The sequence below is a fragment of the Ceratotherium simum genome, chromosome 1, assembly GCF_057802395.1.
Source record: "Ceratotherium simum simum isolate JZ-2026a chromosome 1, ASM5780239v1, whole genome shotgun sequence".
In the NCBI taxonomy this organism is placed as follows: Eukaryota; Metazoa; Chordata; class Mammalia; order Perissodactyla; family Rhinocerotidae; genus Ceratotherium; species Ceratotherium simum.
This window is the reverse complement of record NC_141900.1, coordinates 32,521,274-32,542,671: the sequence shown is the minus strand read 5'-3', so window position 1 is coordinate 32,542,671 and position 21,398 is coordinate 32,521,274. Positions and strand designations below refer to the sequence as shown.

The window sequence follows — 21,398 nt, the reverse complement described above, 5'->3', positions numbered from 1 at the left end:
CGTAAGTTATTTGAAAAACCCTATGGCCACAATATTCTACCTCCTTAGACTGAAAAAGGGTATAAAATTCTTTGGGGTCAGGGAGTCCAGGTCTGGAACATGTGCACATAGACAAAACCTGGAGAGAAATACACCAAAATTGAAATGGTTGGGTTAAAGTGAAAAAACAATTTTATGGATTTCTTCTATGAAAACAGATACTTAAAAGGGTGTTTAAGAATGTCAGAGGCTTGGGCCGGCCCCGTGGCTTAATGGTTAAGTGCGCGTGCTCCGCTACTGGCAGCCTGGGTTCGGATCCTGGGCGTGCACCGACGCACCGCTTCTCCGGCCATGCTGAGGCCGCGTCCCACATACAGCAACTGGAAGGATGTGCAACTATGACATACAACTATCTACTGGGGCTTTGGGGAGAAAAAGGGGAAAAAAAAGGAGGAAGATTGGCAATAGATGTTAGCTCAGAGCCAGTCTTCCTCAGCAAAAAGAGGAGGATTAGTATGGATGTTAGCTCAGGGCTGATCTTCCTAAAAAAAAAAAAAAAAAGAATGTCGGAGGCTAAATACAAAATACTGGATGTTTCACAAAACTTAGCATTCATGAATGTCTTTTGCATATACTTCAATTCTGAAAGCAAATTTTTTGAGTAGCTAAATTTTTTATTATGGGTTATTATTGGCTATTAATAGATGAAATTAAATTTCAAGTACATTTTAAATTCTCAGAATTTGTATTTATACCGGAAAGGCTGTTTTAGCCAACAATTTTACATTCTAGCATTGCATATCAAGGCTAAGGTCATAAGTTAGCTACGCAAATTCTCTGCACCAAACTTCCATATACTTTCTACACCTCTTCACATTTATGTTTCACACTATATTTTAATTATTTGCTTATTTTTCTCTCTGTTTATAGCTACTTTGCATACCTGAGGGCTGGGTCTCTAGCTTATTGTCTTCTTGTGCTCGATGCAATGTGCTCAATGCAATATTTTGACATAGTAGGTGCCGTCTTCAAAAGTCTTCCATGAATCATGAATAGACACAGCGAGGCAGGAAATGGTAGAGTTAAAATATCTTTGCAGTTTCCAGATTCTTCTACCTTGAGACATGTGCCAGATATCTTCCCTTTGTCCTTCCATACTTCCTCTCCACCCTTGTCTCCACACTGCTGTATGCCCTTGGAGGTTGAATTCTGTGGGTTCAGCTGAAGGGGAGCCTGGGAGACAGTTGGAGGGGATCACTGCCCTTCTCAAAGCAGTTTTCTCTACATGACACTCAATATGGGTTCTGGTAACTGCTTCCTCCCCTCACCTATGCTGGCCTAGGAAAGGTAACTGCTGAACTCCCACTTCAGCCCAGCAGTAATAAGGACCCCCCTCCTACCTCAGGTGTTAGTGGAGACCAAGTGGGGAACCTGGACTTCTATCCCCACTTGCAGTAATGAGGTAGTTATGACACCCCTTTCCCTGATGGAGCAATGTCCAAAACTCAAGGAAAATAAGAAGTTTAAATAAGATCCAGAATCTCATAACATGATACCTCAAATGTCCAAGTTTCAATTGACTATCATTCAATATACCAAGAACTGGGAAGATCTCAAACTGAATGAGAAAAATCAATGAATATATGCCAGCACCAAGATGACAGAGATGTTAGAATTACCTGACAAAAATTTTAAAGCAGCCGTCATAAAAATGCTTCAACAAGGAATTACATGCTTTAAACAAATGAAAAATATAGACAGTCTCAGCAAATAAACAGAACTTATGGACCAAGTAGAAATTTTAGAGCTAAAAAATACGATTACTGAAATAAACTCAATGGATGGGCTCCACAGCAGACTGGGAGATAGAACAATAGAAACTGCCTGATCTAAACAACAGCAAGGAAAATAGACTGAAAAAAAGTAACAGTGCCTCAAGGACCTGTGGAACTATAATAAAAGATTTAACACTAGTGTCATCAGAGTTCCATAATGAAAGGGAAAAGGGTGGAGCTGAAAAAGTATTTGAAGAAATAATGGCTGAAAATTTCCTAAATTTGGCAAAATGCATAAAACCACACATTCAAGAAGATAAGCAAACCCCAAACGGAATAAAACTAAGAAATCCATGCTGGGACACATTATAATCAAACTTCTAAAAACTAAATATAAAGAAAGTGAGTCAATAATTAATAACCTCCCAAAACAGAAAGCACCAGGCCCAGCTGTGTTCACTGGTGAATTCTACCAAACATTTACGGAAAAAATTATATCCCTTCTCTACAGAGGCTAGAAACAGAGAAATTTCTTTCTAACTCATTCTATAAGACTATCATTACTCTAATACCAAAACCAGACAAAGACATTACAAGAAAAGAAAAATGGAGACCAATATCTCTCGTGAACATAGATGCAAAAATCCTCAGCAAAATATTAGCCAATCGAATCCAACAATGTATAGAAGGAATTATACACCATGACCAAGTGGGATTTATTCCAGGTATGCAAGGCTAGTTCAACTTTGAAAAATCACTTAATGTGATACATCACATCAATAGACTATAAAAAAGAAAAATCAAATGATCATATCAATAGATGCAGAAAAAGCACTTAAGAAAATTCAACACCCATTCATGATAAAAATTCTCAGTAAAATAGGATAGAGGGGAACTTCCTCAACTTGATAAAGAATGTCTAAAAAAACCTACAGCTAACATCATTCTTAATGATGAGAAACTCAAAGCTTCCCCACTAAGATCAGGAACAAGGCAAAGATGTCCCCTCTTACCACTCCTTTTCAACATCGTGCTTGAAGTTCTAGCTAATTCAATAAGCTAAGAAAAGGAAATAAAAGGTAGTCAGACTGAGAAGGAAAAAATAAAACAGTCTTTGTTCGCAGATGACATGATGGTCTGTGTAGAAAATCCAAAAGAATTGACCAAAAAAGTTGCCTTGAGCTGAGAAGCAATTATAGCAAAGTTGCAGGATACAAATTTAATATACAAAAGTCAATTGCTTTCCTATATTCTAGCAATAACAAATGGACTTTGAAATTAAAAACATGATATTTACATTAGCACTCCCCCAAATAAAATATTATCTAACAATAAGTCTAATAAAATAAAGTCTAACAAAATATGTGCTAGATCTATATGAGGAAAACTATAAAACTCTGATGAATAAAATCAAAGAAGAACTAAAAAAATGGAGAGATATTCCATGTTCATGAATAGGAAGACTCACTAATGTCAAGATGTCAGTTCTTTCCAACTGACCTATAGATTCAATGCAGTCCCAATCAAAATCCCAGCAAGTTGTTTTGTGGATATAGACAAGCTGATTCTAAAGTTTATACGGAAAGGTAAAAGACCCAGAATAACTAACACAATATTGAAGGAGAAAAACAAAATGGAGGACTGACACTACCCGACTTCAAGGCTTACTATAAAGCTACAGTAATCCAGAAAGCTTAGTATTGGCAAAAGATTAGACAAATAGGTCAATGGAACAGAATAGAGAGCCCAGAAATAGACCTACATAAATACAGTCAATTAATCTTGGACAAAGGAGCAATGGCAATACAATGGAGCAAAGACAGTCTTTTCAACAAATGGTGCTGGAACAACTAGACATCTACATGCAAAAAAATGAATCTAGACACAGATCTTACACCCTTCACATAAATAACTCAAAATGGATCACAGACCTAAATATAAAATGCAAAACTATAAAAATCCTAGAAGATAAAGTAGAAGAAAACCTAGATGATTTGGGTATGGCAATGGCTTTTTAGATATAACACCAACATAATGATCCATGAAAGAAATAATTGATAAGCTGGACTTCTTTAAAATTAAAAACTGCTCTGCAAGAGACAATGTGAAGAGAATGAGAAGACAAGCCACAGACTGGGAGAAAATATTTGCAAAAGACACATGCAATAAAGGACTTATCTAAAATAGAACTTTTAGGGCCGGCCCCGTGGCTTAGCAGTTAAGTGTGCGCGCTCCGCTACTGGTGGCCCGGGTTCGGAGCCCGGGCGCGCACCGATGCACCTCTTCTCCGGCCATGCTGAGGCCGTGTCCCACATACAGCAACTAGAAGGTTGTGCAGCTATGACATACAACTATCTACTGGGGCTTTGGGGGAAAAATAAATAAATAAAAATTAAAATAGAACTCTTAAAACTCAACAATAAGAAAACAAACAACCTGATTAAAAAATGGACCAAAGACCTTGACACCACATCAAAGTTAAACAGATAGCAAATAAGCATATGAAAAGATGCTCCACATCATACGTCATCAGGGAAATGCAAATTAAAACTACAGTGAGATACCACTACACACCTATAAAAATGGCCACAATCTAGAACACTGACAACACATACTGCTGGTGAGGATGTAGAGCAACAGAAACTCTATTCATTGCTAGTGGGAATGCAAAATGGTACAGCCACTTTGGAAGACAGTTTAGCGGTTACTTACAAAACTAAAAATACTCTTACCATATAATCCAGCAATCATGCTTCTTGGGATTTTCCCCAAGGAGTTGAAAACTTATGTTCACACAAAAACCTGCACACGGATATTTATACCAGTTTTATTCATAATTGCCAAAACTTGGAAGCAACCAAGATGTCCATGAGTGGGTAAATGGTACATCCAGACAATGGAATATTATCCAGCACTAAAACAAAATGAGCTATCAAGAAATGAAAAGATACGCAGGAACTTTAAATGCATATTATTAAGTGAAAGAAGCCAATCTGAAAAGGCAACAGACTGTCGGATTCCAGCTATATGATATTCTGGAAAAAAGCAAAACTGGAGACAGTAAAAAGATCAGTAGTTGCCAGCAGTTGGGGGTGGGGTGGGGTGAGCAGAGATGAATAGGTGGAACACCTGGGATTTTTAGGGTAGTGAAAGTACTCTGTATGATACTATAATGATGAATACAGGTCATTATATATTTTTCCAAACCCATAGAATGTACAACGCCAAGAGTGAACCCTAATGTAAAATTATGGATTGGGGTGATTATGATGTGTCAATGTAGGTTCATCAATTGTAACAAATGTACCACTTTGGTGGGGATGTTGATAATGGAGGAGGCTGTGCATGTGTAGGGGCAGGAGGTATATGGGAAATCTCTGTACCTTCCACTTAATTTTGCTGTGAATCTAAGGCTGCTCTGAGAAAGTAAAGACAAAAAAAACACCCCTAAATATAAAGAAAAAATGTTGATAACAGCAATGGAGAAATGACACATTACTGCAAAGAAAAATTATTTGAATGACAATGGGTCTCTTATCAGAAACCATGGGGGCCAGAAGGAAGTGGCACACCATTTTTCAAGTGCTGAAAGAAAAGAATTCTCAACCCAGAATTCTATATCCAGTGAAATTATCCTTTAGGAATGCAGGGAAAATGAAGATATTCTTAAATGAAGGAAAATTAAGGGAATTTGTCACCAGCTGACCTACCCTAAAAGAAAGGCTAAAGGAAGTTCTCTATACAGAAAAGAAATGATAAAAGAAGGCACCCTGGAATATTAGGAAGGAAGAACATGGTAAGCAAAAATATTGGTAAATACAATAGACTTTCCTTCTCCTATTGTGCTGTCTAAATATTTTTGATGGGTGAGGCAAAAATTTATAAATAATTAACCATACTGTCTGGTGTGGTTCTAAATGTAGGTAGAGGAAGTATATAACACAATCAGATTATAAATGTGAGAGGAAAATGGATGTAAGGGAGATGAGATTTCTACACTTCACTCGAACAGGTAAAATGATGCCAACAGTAAACTATGATAAATTATGTATATACAATGTAGTACTCAGAACCACTAAAAAAGCTATACAAATAGCCATAGTCAAAAACACTATAGATAACTTTAACAACAATAACCACAAAAAAAACAAAAAAAACCTCCAGATAAATCAAAATGGAAGTCTAAAAATGTTCAACTAACCCATAATCTCATCCAGAAAACAGAAGTGGAAGAATGCTTCCCAATGCATTTTATGAAGCTAATATTGCCTTGATAGTAAAACCAAAGACAGCTTAAAAAAAAGTACAGATCAATATCCTTTATGAATTTAGACATAAAAATGTAATATATTACCATTGGGGAAACTAAGTACAGGGTACAGAAGATCTCTCTGTATTATTCTTACAACTGCATGTGAATCTGTAAGTATGTCCAAATAAAAAAGTTCAATGAAAAAAAACAGAGGGATTAAAAAAGGAGGATAAAGAGAATCATAGATTCCACTTGATATTAGTAGAGTTCCAAAATTGATGCACAGATGATTGCAAACCCAAGCTAATTTTGCTTCGATAGATTTCTGAACATTTCACAATACCCTTTAAAGTGGTTGAATAACCCTTAGGATGCCACAGTTTTAGGGCTAGAAAATAGTGCTGTGAGTAATTGAGATTAATATCAAATACAAACCTGATGTTACTGTTTTTTTGTTATATTATTTATAGATAACTTTGGTATGGTATTAGCAAAGTAAAGTACAATATTTTGAAAAGGTATGGTTTTAGAATAACCTTAAGAAAAGTCAACATAAATAACCTAAAGCATAGTGACCCTAGCTTGTGCTCGTTCATTTCATCCCTGATGTTGGCACCCTGCAGCCCTCCCTGTCCACCCAACAGTTCCCATAACTCTCAGAGCACAAGAATCCCACTAGGCAATGTGACCTTGGAACTCTCCGTGTGCCATTACTCTATGCTGGTGGAAGTGAAGTGACATTGTGATTGACAGCAAAATCTTCCCAACTGCTTCCTTAAATTTTGTCATGGTACCTTTGCAAGTCCACCCTGGTTTAAGAGGGTGTAAGGAAGAGTTCATTGGAAAAGAGAGAGCTGAATCAGCACTACATTCATCTTCAAGACCTTATGAATGTCTTCCAGTGTGCCAGGGCCAAATTAGCTGGATGAATTTTATAATGAACAAAAGAAGAGTGAGAGCAAAAGGAAATTATTTTTTAGGAGAAAAGAGGTCAAAGGTGGAGAGGGATTTTTGTTTCGTTTTTCAAGCAGTGAGAAGATTTTAAAAAAGAATTTTGGGAGAAAAGTGTAAGATGTAACATGGTTTGAAGAAAGTGAAGGCAGAAGAAATCAAGAACTATAAATTCTGAGAAGGAGATGGAAGATTTAGGCAGAGGTTGAAAAGTACTGGTGGCAAAAAAATCTGGAAACAAAATGTAGTTAAGTGTGGCCCTGTGCAAATATAATAGTCGAAGATGATACCATCTAACCTTCTATCTTCAGAGATGAAAAGTCAGAGAAGTGTTAGCCACAAATACAATATAGTGGAAAAAAGACCACACAGCACATTATCATCAAGCTAACAGTCAACTGGAGAGAGAACTAAGTCCATCATACTCTCTTCAGGGAAAAATGTTGTGAATTAATTTGTACTTAAATATAATATAAAATATTGTATTATAACAATATTATTATATAATATTAAATATATATTATATTTTTAAATACTTTGGTAGATGGAGTTTGTTCTTCCCTTTGACACTTACTTATAGGAATCTCCTTTTTACAATAAAAATCTTTTATGCTGTAACTTAAAAATATTATCTATTCAATACACATGTACTGAGCCTTCTAGTGCTGTGGGGACTAGAAATATAGAGAGGCATGGCCCCTGCTGGCAGTAGTGTTCCCCAGGGATATTGAGGGAGCAGCTGGAGTCACATGGCCAGGGCTGGAATTCTAATTCTATTGTGTCCTAGCTTGTGGAAATTCGCTTCCTCTTTAGGAATCCCAGTGTCCACACCTTTAAACAGAGTAATTGCTCCTTGCTTGTTTACCTTAAACATGCTTCTTGTTTTGAGAATTGAATGGGATAATATGTATGTGTGATGGGCTCCGTAACTTTATAAAACACTACAAATATCTGAATGATTTTTGAACTGGTTTATTCTCAGTCCATTATGAGGCAGGAACTATGCCCTGTTTTCTTTATATTCCCAAACCCTAACACAGGGTCTGGCACCTAGTAAGTGTGGGCAATAAATGTTGGATATTTCATTGACTAAAACCAAGAAAAATATGTTTATTCTCATGGGTCTTCCCTACTACTCAGGTGACAATAAACAACAAGCATAATAAATTCATAAATTATATAGTATGCTAGGAGGTGATAAATGCTGTGGGAAGAAAAATTGTAGTAGAGAGAGGGGAACTAAGAGTCCTGAGGGTATGAGATGCAGTTTTTAAAGGGGAGGTCAGGATTGGTCTCATTGAAAAGATGGTAATTGAGAAGAGACTTGCAGGAGGTGAGGGTTTTAGCCATGAGAATATCTGCGGGAAGAGAATTTTGGGCAGAGAGAACAACTAGCACAAACACTCTGAGATGGAACTCTCTCTTGCTTGAGGAACATCCAAGAAGCCAGTGTGGCTGGTGTGGAGAGAAGTAGAGAGCGAGGTCAGAGAGGTTATGGAGAGGGCGGACCACTGCAGGTCATGGCTCGGAATGAATTGGGGGCCACTGGGAAACTGTGAGGAGAGGAGTGGCATGATCTGACTCATGTTTCAAAAGAATCACTCTGGCTGTTGCTTTGAGAATGGACAAAGGCAGAAGAGAGGGCAAAGACAGAAGCAGAGAGACCATGAAGAAGCTATTGTACTAATTCAGGCGAGAGATGATAGTGGCTTGCACCACAGTGGTAAAACTGGAGAGAGAGAAGTGGTCAGATTCCAGACATATTTTGAAAGTAGAGCCAATGGGATTTCCTAACAGACTGAGTACCGGATGTAGAAGAAAGATAAGAATGCAGGATGACTCTAATATTTTTGCTGAGCCACTGAAAGTCTGGAGCTGCCAACTGAAAAGGAGAAGCCTGTTGGAGGGGCCAGCTTGGGGAAAAGACTGGAAGTCAAGCTTGGGCATATTCAACATCCAAATAGAGATGTCAAAGATGCAGTTGTATATATGAGTTGGGAATTCAGGAGGGAGGTCTAGGCTAGAATAAAAACTTAGCAATTGTTGGATACAGAAGGTATTTAAAGCCATGAGACTGGCTGAGATTACAGAGGGAGTGAGAATAGATAGAGAAGTCCAAGGAGTGAGCCTTGGAGCACTCCAATGTTAGTAAGAAGTTGAAAGAAGAGGAAGACCATCAAAGGAAACTGAGAAAATGACCAGCAAAGCATAAGAAAATCCAAGAAATATGTGGTGTCCGGGAATGCAAATAAAGAAAATGTATTACGAAAGAGAGAAAGATAAATTTGTCAATGCTTAAATTTGTCATGTAAGGTAAGGACAAAGAATTGACCTTTGGATTTAGCAATGTAGAGTTTATCAATGACCCTCACAAGAGCAGTTTTGGTAGTGTGAAAGGGTCAAACTCCTGATGAGAGTGTGTTTAAGGGAGAACAGGAGGACAGGAAATGGAGAAAGTGACAGAGATAACTCGTTTAAGAAGTTTCGCTGCAAAGAGAAGGAGAGAAATGGTAGTGTTTAGGAGAAGTGAGCTTAAGAGAGATTTTTTTTTTAGATGGAAGAAATAACAGCACCTATGTATGCCAACAGGAATGATCCAGCAGGCATGGAAAAGTTGATGATGCAGGAGAGAGAGAGAATAATGGCTCCCTAAGAAGTCATTCTTGAAGGGATGGGATCTACAGTATAAAAGTACAAACAGAAGGACTGGCTGCAAATAGGGGCATGGAGAGTTCATTTAGAGAAACAGGTGGGAAGGCGGAGTGTTGGTACAGGAGTGGGCAAATGGCATGGTAGAAGAGTATGGCAGTTCCCTTCTGAACACTTCGATTTTATCAGTGAAATAAGAAGCACAGTACTTCAGCAGAATGTGGAGACAGGGAAAGAATGATAGAAGTTTGAGGAAAGAGAAGTTATAAAATAATTATCTAGGAAAGTAGAATAGTGAATGAGCTAGGAAAACATTTATGCTTGTTAGGCAGCAAATGTTGTGATACATCAATGAATAAGCCAGAAAAAAGTCTCCATCCTTATAAATCTTGCATCCCACAGAGTGGGCAATAAATAATAAGCATAATAAATACATTATATATATATATATATATATATATATGTAGTAAAGACCATTTAGTTTCATGGTGGGACCAGTCAGATGGTTTTGTGTTTTTCTTTAGCCATGTTCTGCTGTATGGTGGAAGCTTGCAATAGTTGGATAATTTAAATTTACCAGGGTTGTGGTTTTACCAAGCGAGCCTGATAAAAAGAGAGGGTGAGGGGGTTGCAGATGTTTGCAAGACAGGTTATGAAGGAAGAGAATACATCAAGGGAGGGAGGAAGAGTTAAAAGATAGTGAGATCAGGGGCTGGCCCAGTGGCGTAGTGGTTGAGTTTGCACAGTCTGCTTCCACGGCCGAGGGTTCACGGGTTCAGACCCCAGCCTCGGACCTACACATAATTCCAGAACATGCCATAGTTTCAGTCATCCCCCGGCACACTCTTCAAGTCAAATTCTGCCTAGCTCAAGGTAACAGGTAGAGCAGGATGGAGATACACGGCACATTTAAGAGTGAGTGCCAGAGCTGCTACCACCGATTCCAGTCTTTCCTCATCAGCCTCTTCTGATCTCTTAGCTATAATACTAGTTGTCATTTGTTAGATGCTTCCTATGTGCCAGGCACTTTACACACATTATATCTAATCCTAATCACACCCCTGTTTTGTGGATGCGGAGACTGAATCAAGAATTAAATAAACTGCCCAAGGCTAGACAGCTATAAATGGCAGACATGAGATTCACACCAGGGTCTGCTGGACAACACCTCCTCTTATATCATGCTCTGCTTGAAGGTTCTCTTGGAACCCAAGAAAGCCGCCTGATGACTTTTGTGTTAATAAGACACAGCAGGAGCAAGGCCCCGCAGGTAATCCTGCTACTTGATTAGGAGGAAGGAAAGCCATATTTGTTGAGCACGTACTGTGTGGTAGGCACAGTACTAGTTCCTTTTACTTTTTTAATTTATTTGTTCCTCACAGGAACTTGATAAGGAAGATGTTTTTGTCCTCATTTTACATATGAGGAAGCTGAGGCCTAAAGAAGTGAGCAAACTGTCCGAGGTCACATAGCTAAGAGGTGAAGCTCTGAGTTTGAATCCCACTGGCTTCATAACTTACTGCTCCCTGTTTTAGATCTTTCCTTTTCGGAGAAGTGTGGAGAAATTAAGAAAGCCATACAGGGGACTCAAACAGGTGCTAGGTGTAGAGACAATTTAGTATAGGGAGAACTCTAAGATCAGGGGAGGGCACTGGGGACTGGACTCTGGTCCCACTGGTGCAGTCTCAGGCAGGACTTACTCTCTCTGTGCATTAGTTTCTTCCAGTAAAAAATGCGGGTTTTAAATTAGGCGATCTCCACAAAGTCCCTCCAGCTCTCAAGTTCTGTGTCTAAGTGTTGAGAGGGCACCGAGAGCGTTCCTCTTCTCCAAGGAGCATAATGTGATTGTTCTGGGCCGGCCCTGGTTAGCTCTTGTGGTCCCTGGAGATGGTTCGGTTGGGTGCCACCCAGACTAGACCTGGGGATGCAGAAGAGGGAGGCGAGGCTAATGTGCTCTCTCCGTCCTTGGCTGCCCTATGATTGTTGAGCGTCCAGAAACTGTCCCCCATGTGGGTTTAAAAAGAAAACTGAGCGCCGAGGGAGTGTGACAGTCACTTGGGGCGGGATCTGGATGGCCCTCCAGGCGAGGCTTTCCGAGCACCCCGCAGCACCAGTCTGGTCGCGGGCTTATGGGCCGCAGCTGGCGCAGCTGGCGCAGCCGGCCCGGGGTTGGCGGCTCGCCTGGATGGGCGGCGGCCGCGCTGGGCGCCCCCGGCTGCGAGGGCTGCTCGCTCTGCGCCTTGCCTGCGCCTGGTCTGCGGAGCAAGGCCGGAGGGCGGCGTTGCTGAGGCCCGACGCGCGTGGTGGGCGGGAGCGAAGCCGCCGCGAACAAAGTCCAAGCCCCTCGGCCGCAGCGCCCGGCGCGCCCAGCGGCTCCGCAGACACGCGCGAGGTCGGAGGTAACGGGGGCCGCGGCGCGAAAGAAACCCCGGGGACGGTGGGCGCGGGGCGGGAGCAGAGGGATGTCCACCTGGCGATCCTTCACCCCGCGACCTGTACGTCCTGCTCGGACCCCTCGGGCGGGCGGGGGCTGCGAGGAGGCTGGTTGTCCTCCCCGAGCTGGAGCGAATGCGCTTGGACCTGAGGCTGTGGTTTCTCCCAGGCTGAGATGGATCTTGAGGCGGGAAGGAACGGAACAGTCCTGCGCCCCAGGAGAGCGGAAGGCGACTTTGAATTGGGCAGCAGCAGGTACATCACCAGCAGCCACGGCTTTTCCGTTGCCTGCGAATTAGCACGACCAAATTGGCCCTTGGAAAGTTGAGAAGCTGATGCCTTTGGCCTTTTTTTTTGGAGCTTCTTTGCAGGGTCTTTTCTGAGGTTCTGACCTTTCTCAAGGAATGTCACTGAGGCTCCTTTTGGAACAGGCTCAGGAAGAAGAGGCTGTCTTTAAAAGTGCCCCGCTCCCCTTTGTGGAAGGTGATTCGATGAATATCTGTGTTGTATAACATTCTTGGCATTATATAACTTGAAATTTTTACAAATAACTTTCATAAACATCATCTGATTTTTCATGTTTGTAGAGCATCAGACATCTGCTGTTGATGGTTGCGCTTTTTGAACAAGAGCAGTGAAGAGCGCGCGCGCGCACACACACACACACACACGTTATTCCTCTTCCTTCTTGTCTTATCCCCTCCTCCTCCTCCCAGCGCAAGGCCAGTTCCGTGTTTCTCCCCTCTGAGCGGCGAGGTGAGGAGGGGAACCTTGAGCAGCCTCGTTCTTCCGCAACCCGTATTTCCAAATCAGTTTTTGTTCAAATGCAAAGGCAAAACCTCAGCGCTTCCTTTGCTCGTGCGTCTTTCTCCCTGGGCTGGCTCTTTGGTTCCCAGGGTCCCTTGTTAAGCGCACTTCACAAGCTTTAATAGGGGCAGAAGTGACCAGTCAATGGTGTGTTGTCTTTGTTTCCTCTTTCACTGTGGGAATAGTGAATCATTTTCGCCTTTAGCCTCAAATAGTTTATGAGGCTGTTATGGTCTCTGAGTTGATGCCAAGCCACCCAGAACTAATTGACCTGTATCATCGAGTAATCACCCAGAGGGACAAATTTATCAGGTTCTGTAGTGTGTCCTCAAACTGCAAGGGGCCTGATTAGGTAACTGAAAATATGCCTATCTGATGTTTAAACTGAAGCATTATTTTAGTCTGTTAACTTCTTCATACAGTGATATTGCTCTATTCCTTCTAAGAACCATGGTATTCATTCACAGCAAATTTAGTTTGCCGTACAGAATTGGAAAACCGGTGGATGGTATTATTACTACTAGAAAAATGTGGTTTTCATCAGCCGGCACTTTAGGCTGCGATTGACTGTGAATCTGTAAATAGGTGGCATTCTCAGGAAGAAGGCTATGTATGTATTGCACTGGCTGAACGTCTGCTGAGTATACAAAGGAGCTATCCCTGCTGAAGGGGCAGTCACGCTTCAGAAGCTAAGGAAGTTCTCAGAAGTGGAGCTCACAGCCTTGTGTTGGAAAGAAGAAAGCAGTTCAAAAGAGAAATACAGAAAGTTAAGAATAAGACTGTAATATTATGAAATTATGGGGCTGGCTCCGTGGCTTGGCGGTTGGGTGTGCGCGCTCTGATGCTGGCGGCCCGGGTTCGGATCCCGGGTGCGCCCCAAGGCACCACTTCTCCGTCCAACGGGAGGCCGAGTCCCACGTACGGCAACTAGAAGGATGTGAACCTATGACATACAACTATCTACTGGGGCTTTGGGGGGAAAAAATGAATAAATAAAATCTTTAAAAAATATATTATGAAATTAAATGTAATGAGACTAATTTTTATAAAAAGCAGACCAAAGCTTTGCATTCAAAGGCAGTTAAGCTCACTTCAGTTATCTGGGGCACATTGCGAGTTAGTTATGTGCTTGTTCCAATTGTGCTGCTGTTGGCTGTGGCACATTCTTTTCAACATATTTAGTGGCACATGTCTGTCCTTTGATTTTGGCAGTTGTTCTAAATAATTTGGGATTAAGTCTTATAAGTAAAACTTTATCACCTACCTGGAAATTTAAGCTAAATAAATGCATTTTAGATTTAAAAAAATCCCTGCCCTCATGGAGTTTACATTATTGTGTGGAGGACAGACATAAATAATACACATGCTAAATAAGTGAACTACAGCAAATGTTAGAAGGTAATGAATGCAATAGGAAAACATGAATCAAGGCCAAGGAAATCAGGAGTGCAGGGAGGAAGTAGTTTGCAGTATTAAGTAGTGTGGTTACGGTAAGTCTTATTGAGAAGGCAGTATCTGAGCAAAGGCTTGAAAGAAATGAGAGGAGAGAGCTGTGCGGGTGTCCGAGAGGAGAGCTTTCCAGCAGACGGAGCTGATAATGTAAAGACTCTGTGATGGGAACGTGGTGGATGTGTTCACAGAACAGCAGCAGCAGAGAGGCCAGGGTGGCTGGACAGAGAAAGCAGGGGTGGGAGTGAGAGATGTGGTCAGAGAGGCAACAAAGAAACAGATCATCTAGGGCCCTCAAGGTCAATGTAAGGATTTTGGTTTTTACTCTAAGAAAAATGGGAGCCAATGTAGGTTTTTGAGCAGAGGAGTAGCATGATATGACTTGAGTTTTTAAATGATTGCTCTAGCTGCTCTGTTGACGATAGACAAAAGTGGGCATAAGTGGACGTGGAGAGACTAGGGAGGAGTTTTCCTGGGCTATTGGGATAGCAATAAAAAGTGTGAGCAGTGGTTGAATTCTAGATGTATTTTGAGTATACAGCCAACAGGACTTCCTGACACCACTCCCCTAAATCCTTCAGAAGGGTGACCTTTACTATTTTTAGATCAATATGTATATTTTTTAGCAAAAGAAGAATGTGATTATTTGGCAGACATTGTTAACTTATTCATCTTCCCTCTGTGTAGGAGCTCCACAAGGCAGGTGGACCGTTGCTCGTTTATCTAGAGATCCTTGTAGTACCTTGGACAGTTACCTTTGCTCTTTGTGACTGCCTTGCAGTGTTTGTTAAACTGAACAATTTTGATAATTTGTGGACATCACTCTTTCATATTTGAAAATATTATAATAGTTGAATATGAGAACTACTCATATTTATACTTAGTTGACTGTGAAACATTTTGTTTAAATTCAAATGATTATATTTTTTACAGCAACCAAAACAGGAAAAAAATGAAAGTGAATTTGATTGGACCATTAACATTGGTAAGTTGTGAAATATTAAGTGTATATAATTCTTGTCTTCATTCAAATTTGGTGTCTTGAATCGATAGTTATAGAGCCAGTACTTTAAGATTGTCTACAGGCAGCAATATATTTTCCCTGCTGCCCCTGTGCTGTCTTAGCTTGGCTCATTGTAGTCAATGGCCCACATTGTCGAGATGGATGATAGGCTGGCTATGAAACAGAGCAGAGCTAACTCGTTTACAGGAAAATTAAAAATAAGACTTGTGTTCATAACACCATACAAACTAACCAATTTCAGGAAAATGCATCTCTGCATTTGTTTCACCAACCCCCTCCCCCACCCCCAATTTAGCTTAAAACAAGCTTGCATATAAAGAAAGTGCTTGTTAACTACAGAAATTTTAAAATAATTAAGAAATCTATGTTCACATTTGGCTTCCAATAAAATTGATTAAATATGGAGTAACTTCCATGTATGAGTGAAATCATATGGTATTTGTCTCTCCATCTCACTTATTTTGCTTAGCATGTGCAAGGGGTAAAGGGGAACATTTGTATGGTGATGGATGGCAACTAGACTTTTGGTGGTGAATACGAGGTAGTCTATACAGAAATTGAAATATAATGATGTACACCTGAAATTTATATAATGTTATAAACCAATGTGACCTCAATAAAAAAAACATATGTATGGAGTAACTATTAGGGATTCAGATTATGTTTAACACAATTCTCAGTGATTTTCAGCTGGCACAAGGCAAGCCAACATATTTTTGGAGGAAATCTAATCTAGTTTTCATTTGTAGTATGTCTCAGAGAGGTGGCCCATGAAAATGTTTGCCCACTTTTGGTAAACATGATGTATTTCAAACTATGACAACCATTATTCAGTAGCAAAGAAGTTGATATTAAGAGGCATGTCAGCTGAAATCTCTAACTTAGTGAGTAAATGAATGAAAAGACACCAAAACATCCTTAGTCTTGAACATCGCTGCACATTTCTCGTCACCACAAAGCCCCTATTCTCTTCTCCTTTATTCTTGTGATGTTTTGTTTTAAAGCCTCAGTAAGAGTTTTTAAAATTTAGTACTTTAGAGAATAAATTGTTTGTAAAACTAAATATAGTTTTAATGCACAGGTTTTAAATCTGCCTGCTAAAGAAAAATAAAATAGCATAAACTTTGGGGCTTGCCTGGAGGCTTATCGGTTAAGTTCGCACGCTCCGCTTCAACATCCCAGGGTTCGCTGGTTCAGATCCTGAGTGTGGACCTACGCACCGCTCATCAAGCCATGCTGAGGCGGCGTCCCACATAGAGCAACTAGAAGGATGTACAACTATGACGTACAACTATCTGCTGGGGCTTTGGGGAGAAAAAGAAAAAAAGGAGGAAGATTGGCAACAGGTGTTAGCGCAGGGCCAATCTTCCTCAAAAAAAAAAAAATACCATAAACCTTAAAGTAGAAATATAGAAAATTTCATTTGAATTTTAAAAGTTAAAATTTAAATGTAATCTTTTTCTTTTTTTCAGCCTCTGAATAGATATTTTTCATCCTGAAAAAGGTTCAGGACAAAACTGTGCTCTAACAGGAGTTAGAAACGCATTGTTTTGTTGAAAATCATTGAAAACAAATCTAGGTTACTTAGGATGTTGCTGTGAAATTCACATAGTTTTAAATTTAAGCTTAGAGACAGAAGAAAATTTTATTTAAGTAATATGAAAAGCATTTAAAACATTCCTCGATTTCATGTAAATGTTCAGTAAAGAGAACATTACATGACAACCTGATCCTGGGCTTGTAGCTGTGGCCGATAGACTCAAGTGCTCTATCTTCCTTTCCCAGGAGCCACTAAAAAGAACCTCGGGGACACTGGTCCCTTTTGTAGCAATTTTAGGGACCCTTCTCCACCTACTCCCCTTGTTCCATTCCAAGTTCCAGCTGGCCTCTGACCCTTTGTCTCTTCCGGCACTCTTGCTTGCCCTGTGTGTTTGATGATGGAATTTGGCCTCCCCTCACTGTACTTCTGGAATTCTTTGAAAACAGTTTGCACACACCGCCCCCCCCATCATGTGAGTCTGACCTCAGGCTGTCCCAGCACATTGACCCTGTCTGACTCACCTTCAGCTCTCATGGACCCCCACTCTGCCAAGCCTGACTCATCCCCCTTCTCCTGATGACTGTTCCTCATCCCCAGAAGAGGGTGGGGTGGGGGAAATGGGCAGAGGGAAATGGTTAAAAAGAAGGGAGAGGGGCCAGCCCGGTGGCGAAAGCGGTTAAGTGCGCACGTTCCGCTGCGGCGGCCCGGGGTTCGCCGGTTCGGATCCCGGGTGCGCACCGACGCACCGCTTGTTAAGCCATGCTGTGGCGGCATCCCATATAAAGTGGAGGAAGATGGGCATGGATGTTAGCCCAGGGCCAGTCTTCCTCAGCAAAAAAGAGGAGGATTGGCATTGGATGTTAGCTCAGGGCTGGTCCTCCTCACAAAAAAAAAAAAAAAAAGAAGGGAGAGAGGCAAGGGACAGAGGGGAAGGTATAGAAATGGAAAAATAAGAGAAGGAATGTGTAGTCTGGAGGGCAGAGGAGGAAAGAAGAAGAGAGAGAGCCATAGAACAATCATTCAAAAATGGGGAGAAAAAGTGAGCAATTGGAGAGGACTAAAAGGACAGCGAGGAACAAAGTCTTTGGAGTGTTATGACACTGATTGGCTGGTTAGTTCCTGAGTGTTATGCACTTCACTGTGACAAGTGGTATCACCCCTCTGAGTTATAGTACTAAGTACATTGTACATTGATAGTACTAAGTCCAAGATCCTTGGTGGGGCATACCGGGCCTTTTATACCTCTCTCTAATATTGTCTCCCACACTTTGATCTCTGCTCTTCAGGAATTCCACTGCATGGAGTTACCTGAGCCCTCCGTGCAGTTTCTAGTTACCTTGCTGTTCTAAGCCTAAATATCCCCCACTTCCTCTGCATTCCCCAATTCTTTTTTAGCGAACTCCCCCTTATCCTTCAAGATTCTGCAACAAGCATCATCTCCATGAGCAAGACTTCCCTTAAGTACACATATAGACACTCCATAATGTTTGTTGCACTTCACTATGAGCTGCCTTTTAAAAGCTGACTTAAACCTCTTAAAGGAATCTTATCCTCAAAACTCAGAGGATCTGTTTCCCCCCATTTGTAATCTCCCTCTGAAATATACTGTGTCCTTTTAAAGGATGTGATGGGTGTGTGCATGAGTGTGTGTACTTAATGTCTACTTCTAGCTGTTTTTATTTCACTACCTCAGGAGCTCTGGAAGATCAAACAATATTTCTTAATGGAACCAAACTTTTATCCCTTCTGATTTTATATATATATATATGATACTGATTAAACAGAATCAGCTTGATTTCTTCAAAGAATACAAAATAAATAGAATCATGAAATTTTTTTTTTTTTAAAGATTTTATTTATTTTATTTTTTCCCCCCAAAGCCCCAGTGGATAGTTGTATGTTGTAGCTGCACATCCTTCTAGTTGCTGTATGCGGGACTCGGCCTCAGGATGAACGGAGAAGTGGTGCCTCGATGCGCACCCGGGATCCGAACCCGGGCCACCAGCATCACAGCGCGCGCACTTAACCACCAAGCCACAGGGCCGGCCCAATAGAATCATGAAATTAATCTGTCAATGATTTGGGTAGAAATTCTCCTTCTTCTCTAATACATTTATTTGCCACGATTGCAAAAGTACTGATCTTAAATAAAAATCCAAAGAAATTATAATTGTGGAAAAAGAGAAATTCTATTCCAGAAGGTAAGTGTTACTTTATTTTATTTTTTTTAGTTTCGATACTCCGATTGGCAGGATAAGTTATTTATGTACCTGGGCACTATCATGGCTATAGCTCATGGATCAGGTCTCCCCCTCATGATGATAGTATTTGGAGAAATGACTGATAGATTTGTAAATACTGCAGGAAACTTCTCCTTTCCAGGTAAGCATTTCCCTACTTTTTTTTAATGTATAGTACTCCTTTAACTGGATGAAGGATTGGAAATTGATTTTGCTATTCATCATCTACTTGTTTAATTTTTTGGACATTTGGGTGACTCCAGATATCACAGAAGGAGTTATACAATTCTCAGGAAATTCCTCAAATACTCATTTAAATTTCAACAAATAGGTGTACCCTATTTGACTATTAATATAGGATAAGAAAAAATACAGAAAGCTTTGCATCTGTATAAAGTAGAGAAGTTGCTCCCCTTGAAGATAGTGGAACTATAACAGAGTATGTGTCTATAAAGTGTCCATGCCATCATATCTATGCGGTGTCCATCCCATTAGGGATTCCTGATGAATTTCAAAACACATCAGTTAGCATGGCATTACTTCTTAGCTGTGCTCAGCTTGTATATCTGTTTCTGGTTTTCTTTTTTTCTCTCTCTCCACCGTTTTTGTTAAAATTATGCCCATTTTACATGCATATACAGAATATACAATTTCTGTCTCTGATTTTTGGATCAACCAAGTTGACTGGAACTTGATGTAACACTTCACTAAGAGTAAATGGATTCAATATGAGAATGATGTGCTTTGAAACTCACATAAAAGACTATAATTACTAAAGAGACAAGTCCCATAAGTTAATGTTGTCTATAAGAGGGGCTGTGACAACAGCATTGAAGTGAGGTTCCAATGGACATAGTTATTTTCATATTAGCCAAATTCAACATAGAAAGGAAAAAATTTCGTGCTTTCTATCAAGCCTGCAGGCTCAGTTTCTCCCAACAGACCTTGTAGGCACTAGGCTGGAGAAAACTGAATAAAGCTCTATTGGTACACAGATGGTGGAATATAAGAAAAGAACTGATAAAGGAAAAGTATCTTTCATAGCAAAGATACCTGAGAAAAAGTGGACTCTATCATTTGGATAACATCAGTAAGAGTTTTCAATGCTCACTGATTGAGAACTACATATTTGGTTAGCATTGTGGGGCTTAAGTGTAATTACCTAAAAGAATATGATTACTTGATTTATACAATAGGATCTGTTTACATAAATATTAATGCCTTTTGAAAATCCAGTAAAAGTGTCCTTTGAATAATTAAAGCAAGATCCTTCAAAAACACAGTTTATTTATCTATTCTCAGGTACTATTGTCTCTGAGAAGAACTTCTTTATCATAAAAATAACAACAATAATAGTAATCTTTCATTGTCTTTATTATCTGCTAAGTCCTATTTCGCTTAACCCTCACAAGAACAATCTTACACATAAGGTAGTATTATCCTCCGTGACATATGAGGAGACTGAGGCTTGGAGAGGATGAATAACTTACCCAAAGTTACATAGCTGGTGAGTGTTAGGACAGAATTCAAACCTAAGTCTTTCTGCCACCCAAACCATGCTCACAACCATATACATTATACTCCCAGTGTAAATAATTGCTTTCTCTTAAAAACAAAAATGTGTTTGGAAAGCTTTAAATGGATTACTTGTGTTTTACCAGTGACCAAAACTTTAACACAAACACCATAAAGGTAAAATTGGAGTAAGATAGGGTAGTTTAAAAAGTCTTCAGTGAAATGAGAGATAGGAATTTTCTATTTGTTTTCTTTTTACTTCTTAGAAGATCTATAGATCTATTAAACATTAATTTTATATATATATTCAGACATGTCAATCAGAAATTGGTTTTAGGGCCGGCCCCATGGCTTAGCAGTTAAGTGCACGCGCTCCGCTACTGGCAGCCTGAGTTGGGATCCCGGGCGAGCACCGATGCACCGCTTCTCAGGCCGTGCTGAGGCTTTGTCCCACATACAGCAACTAGAAGGATGTGCAACTATGACATACAACTATCTACTGGGGCCTTGGGGGAAAAAAAAGGAGGAGAATTGGCAATAGATGTTAGCTCAGAGCTGGTCTTCCTCAGCAAAAAAAGAGGAGGATTAGCACGGTTGTTAGCCCAGGGCTGATCTTCCTCACAAAAAAAAAAAAGAAAAGAAATTGGTTTTAACTCAGGGTTAAAAAATCAGATTAGTGGATGAATGGATAGACAAAATGTGGTATATACATACAGTGGAATATTATTCAGCCTTCAAAAGGAAGGAAATCCTGACAGTGCTACAACATGGATGAACCTTAAGG

At 40.3% G+C, this 21,398-nt stretch overlaps 1 protein-coding gene across 1 annotated transcript in view; it reads left to right on the top strand.

The window, feature by feature from the left end:
- Positions 1-12,161: 12,161 nt before the first annotated feature.
- LOC101390666 (phosphatidylcholine translocator ABCB4) overlaps positions 12,162-21,398 on the top strand; it is a 66,506-nt gene continuing 57,269 nt past the window's right edge. Inside the window, exons 1-3 of the mRNA XM_004431305.2 lie at positions 12,162-12,294; positions 15,229-15,280; positions 19,091-19,241. Coding sequence (XP_004431362.1) covers positions 12,215-12,294; positions 15,229-15,280; positions 19,091-19,241 — 283 coding nt within the window. The 5' untranslated portion in view covers positions 12,162-12,214. The remainder of the gene's footprint in view (positions 12,295-15,228; positions 15,281-19,090; positions 19,242-21,398) is intronic.